The 4354-nt window shown below is 45.8% G+C and overlaps 2 protein-coding genes across 2 annotated transcripts; one reads left to right on the top strand and one right to left on the bottom strand.

Moving 5' to 3' along the window:
* Positions 1-552: 552 nt before the first annotated feature.
* Positions 553-1398, bottom strand: LOC108864107 (uncharacterized). Its single transcript, XM_018639073.1, has one exon. The coding sequence runs from the start codon at positions 1396-1398 to the stop codon at positions 553-555; it is 846 nt and encodes a 281-aa protein (XP_018494589.1).
* Positions 1399-2183: 785 nt separating this feature from the next.
* LOC108864106 (uncharacterized) lies at positions 2184-3470 on the top strand. Its single transcript, XM_018639072.1, has one exon. It carries the CDS (start codon positions 2184-2186, stop codon positions 3468-3470), a length of 1287 nt encoding a protein of 428 aa, XP_018494588.1.
* Positions 3471-4354: the final 884 nt, after the last annotated feature.

Here is a 4354-nt window from a genome sequence, read left to right as displayed (position 1 = left end):
AACTAGAGAAGAGGAAAACCCTATCGATAATGTTTGCGGATGATCTCGTCATCGCAGGCCCAGACGCCGACGAATTGCAGGCCGCACTAACAGCTTTATCCTTCTGGTGCGAAGAAAACAAAATGACGGTCAACATCGAAAAATCCAAATATTGAAGTTCAGGAAGTCAGGAGCGACCGGAAAGAGGAAGCTCTACCTCCACAAGAAGCCGCTGGAGATTTTAAATAGCTTCAAATACCTCGGCCTCACAATGCAGCCCTCGCTAAGTTTCAGCTCCCACGTAGACCAACTGCTCACGAGAACGGCAGCGTCAACCACATGCCTCGGAGACCTCCGAAAAATCCCTCTGACACTAGCGCTCAAGATATTCGAAATCAAAATCACCCCCACCATCCGATACGGAATGTCGTGTGTCGCCCCGCGACTGACCGCAACCGCCATGGCAAAGCTAGACCGATGCAAAGCGCTATACCTCAAAGTAGTCCTCAGCCTGAGCCGAAATACCTCGAATACCTTCGCCCACCAACTGAATGAATGAATGAATAGCGCCCTTTATTGACTAGAAGGGGGCAGTGAAGACAATAATTGTAAATACAGGGGGAAACCCTCGGCGCGTAGCTTATCGGCCATTCTCCATGGAAACAGATTTTGGATACGTTTACTTCGGGCAACAGTTTTGGGTCTAATCGAGAACTTACTACGGAGTCTGTTTCCGGTAATGGTAAACATATCCTCTAGAAGGGAGGCACGGAAGAGTGTCCTGAGCATGCTATCATCGTTCTTATCGAGAAGGGTCTTGAGATCGGGAAGAGTGACATCATTCCGCTGTAAATTGCATCGATACCGTAGTCTGCGCAGGAAACGATTCTGCACCCGACCTAAAAGATCGATGTGCTGTCGTTGAGACGGGTTCCAAAGGGGCGAGCAGTAGAGGAACTTCGGCATGACTAGGGAATTGTACAACCCAAGATATAGTTCAGGTCTTTTGGTGATGATGCTTCGGAATATACAATTTATGAGCAGAAAAGCAGATTTGGCCACGTTGGATATGTGGTGCTTGAAATCAAGGGCCGTGTTAATTGCCACTCCCAGATCACGGGTTTCCTCGGAAATGGGTAACGGCACACCGTTAAGGAAGTAATCGGACCGGACTCGTCCCGACTGCAACACAACGGTTTTGTGCGGGGAGAGGGACATGTCATTCAGTTTGTCGACTCCATCAATAGCATTCTGTAGGACAGCGCAAGAGGTACGGTCCATGATTGGACACCAAACTTTGAGGTCATCGGCATATATTAAATATTTGACATCCTTGGGGAGGAAATCGGCTATATCTCTACATATAAAAGAGAGAACGCGAATGTATGTTTGTCCCCTATGCACGCCTAAACTACCCATAGTATCAGCATGAAATTTGGCGAGAATATCGACACTGATTCCGATTAGGTTTTAGGCAAGTCAAAACGCAATATGGCTCTTCCCACTTCCGGGAAATGCCAATTTTTCCCCGTTCCCTCACATCGTCGTTCGCGAAGCCCACCATTAGCTCACATCGTCGTTCGTCAATCCCATTGAGGTACGAACGAGGGCATCAATGAGTAGAGCGAAGTCGCTTGCTGAATATTGATTGCTATCGATTCAGGTTTTGTTAGCGTGGAGAAATCTGCAGCTTGAAGTCTTCGCCTTAAGGTATGTAGACCTACCGAACGGCCAAACTTCTGTGGGCTGATTTTATATGCAGTGATGAAGTGATGCCTCCTAAACGTTCGGCAATCGGTCGTGCGACCCGTCGAGCTCAGCAGAAACGGGCTAGGAGAGCTTTGGAGACGGTGTCTCAATATCATGCTCGATTAGAACAAAACCGAGTCCATATCGGTGAGGCCCGATCGATTGAGACCACCTCACAGCGTAAAACGAGGTTGTCTGCCAATCTATCTCGCGTTTCGCAAAGACGGGCCGAGGAGACTGATGAGCAACGTATGTCTCGAATGCTAGCTGATAGCGATCGTCATATTCAAAATCGTGACAGCGAATCCGATGATCAGAGACATGAGCGATTGCATCTTCGACGAGAGCGTAATAGGTTATCTTTGCAAAATCTTCATGCTGATTTGAGGTGCGTTGCATTTGAGTATTCTCCTGATTTCGATTACAGTCTTCATCCAAACGTAGTTATCGGAGCCATGGATAAAGTTTGTGTTCATTGTCGTGCGAAAAAATTTGAAGCTGAGCCCCCTGGAATGTGTTGTTCAGGCGGTCCAGTGAAATTGCCAGAATTATCTCCACCACTCGAACCATTGGCATCATGGCTCTTGGGCGAAACGATTCAAGCGAAACATTTCTTGGCGAACATACGGAGATACAACTCATGTTTTCAAATGACATCATTTGGGGCGACAGAAATATCTCACGGGAATTTCATGCCGACCTTCAAGGTTCAGGGGCAAATTTACCATCTCGCAGGATCCCTTCTCCCGCTTCCTGCGTGTGAACATAAATTTCTTCAGATATATTTTATGGGGAATTTAGAGGATCAAATCGGTCAGCGCTGTCGCATCGACACCCAAACTCACCGAGAAATAATTGCTGCTTTACAAACGTTGTTTGACCAGCATAATGCATTAGTGAGACTTTTCAGGACCGCTCTTGAACTTATGCCGACAGATGAATACGTGATTGGCATTAAAGCCGACAAAGTGCCTGTCGGCGAACACAGAGGTCGGTACAATGCACCTTCGATTGACGAGGTAGCTATTGTTATTGTGGGGGAACATTTTGAATCACGGGACATTGTATTACATAGGGAAAGTGGCGTTTTGAAACGTGTGAGTGAGACTCATCGATCATATGATGCTCTCCAGTATCCTATTATATTTTGGCAAGGAGAGGATGGTTATCATTTCAATATCCGTATGAGGGAGCCATTCTCAGACATTGAAACAGAAAAAAAAGTCAGCGCTATGAACTACTATTCCTATCGATTGATGATGAGGGACGATAGGGATAATCATATTTTGAGATGTCGACAGTTATTTCATCAATACGTTGTGGATATGTATGCGAAGATTGAGACAGAACGTCTCCTATATATTCGATTGAATCAGACCAAATTGCGAGCCGAACAATACATACATTTAAGAGATGCGATAAGCACGGATTCAAATATCAATCCCAACGATCTCGGCAACGTCGTAATTCTTCCCGCGACATTTACCGGGAGCCCGAGACATATGCATGAATATGCTCAGGATGCCCTGACATATGTTCGGTATCACGGTCGGCCGGATTTATTTATAACATTCACCTGTAACCCGACTTGGGAAGAAGTGAAAGTTCTTCTGAAACCGGGACAAACGTCGATGGATCGTCATGATGTTATCGCGAGGGTGTTTAAGCAGAAATTGAAAGCAATGATTGACATGGTTCATGGTTCATGGTTCATGGTTTTATTGATCCATATGTTCCCGTGATTCTATGAACCCACAACGCATAGGATAATACCTACAAAAGACGTCAAATTCGTAGAGGGGAAAGCTTCTGACGACGCGCAAACTCCCGTCAAAATGACGAAGAAAACGGCCACAACCGCGCAAAAAACCATGGTAACCGATGATGAAGAGGACATCATTGAAGAGCCGCCTGATGAGAGCGAGCTAAGCAACATGTCAGATATTGACTCAGAGGATGATCGAGCAAACAGCTCTCCCTCAATCTCCCCTCAGGAGCACATGACATTACGAAGACGCACTACTATAAAGAAACCAAAACGATATGAAATCGAACTAAATGAGTCTGAAATAAGGGAACCCAAAACATATAAAGAAGCAATGGCTTCTCCTCATGCCAAAGAATGGCAAATTGCAATGCAAGACGAGCTCGACTCTATAAAATCGCACGGAGTTTGGTCATTGGTAGACCCTCCAAAAGATAAAAAGCCTATCAGCTGTAGATGGGTATTCAAAGTAAAACCAACGCTGAAAACAAAATAGACCACTACAAAGCACGCCTCGTCGTTCGAGGATTCAATCAAGTAGAAGGCGTAGATTACCAAGAACTCTACAGCCCCGTCGCCAGATTTGACACACTGCGTGTCTTCTTGGCAATCAGTGCAGCAAAATGCATGCACATGAAACAAGGAGACATAAAAACCGCATTTCTTTACGGAAAATTAGATGAAACCGTCTACGTAACTCAAGCCCCAGGCTTTGAAGACGGCACGAATCGCGTGTGCCTCCTGCACAAAAGTCTCTATGGCCTAAAACAAGCGCCGAGATGCTTCAATAAGAAACTCGCAGAAGTCCTTAAGAGCCTTGGCCTGACACAAAGTCAAGCGGACCACTGCCTATTCATCAAA

This window comes from Galendromus occidentalis, unplaced genomic scaffold, assembly GCF_000255335.2.
Source record: "Galendromus occidentalis unplaced genomic scaffold, Mocc_1.1 scf7180000077317, whole genome shotgun sequence".
NCBI classification, from domain to species: Eukaryota; Metazoa; Arthropoda; class Arachnida; order Mesostigmata; family Phytoseiidae; genus Galendromus; species Galendromus occidentalis.
The sequence above is the reverse complement of the archived record's forward strand: the minus strand, read 5'-3'. Positions and strand labels throughout refer to the sequence as shown.

Coding starts and splice junctions, on each gene's coding strand:
- LOC108864106 (XM_018639072.1), top strand. CDS start 2,184: ATGGATAAAGTTTGTGTTCATTGTCGTGCGAAAAAATTTGAAGCTGAG.
- LOC108864107 (XM_018639073.1), bottom strand. CDS start 1,398: ATGGGTAGTTTAGGCGTGCATAGGGGACAAACATACATTCGCGTTCTC.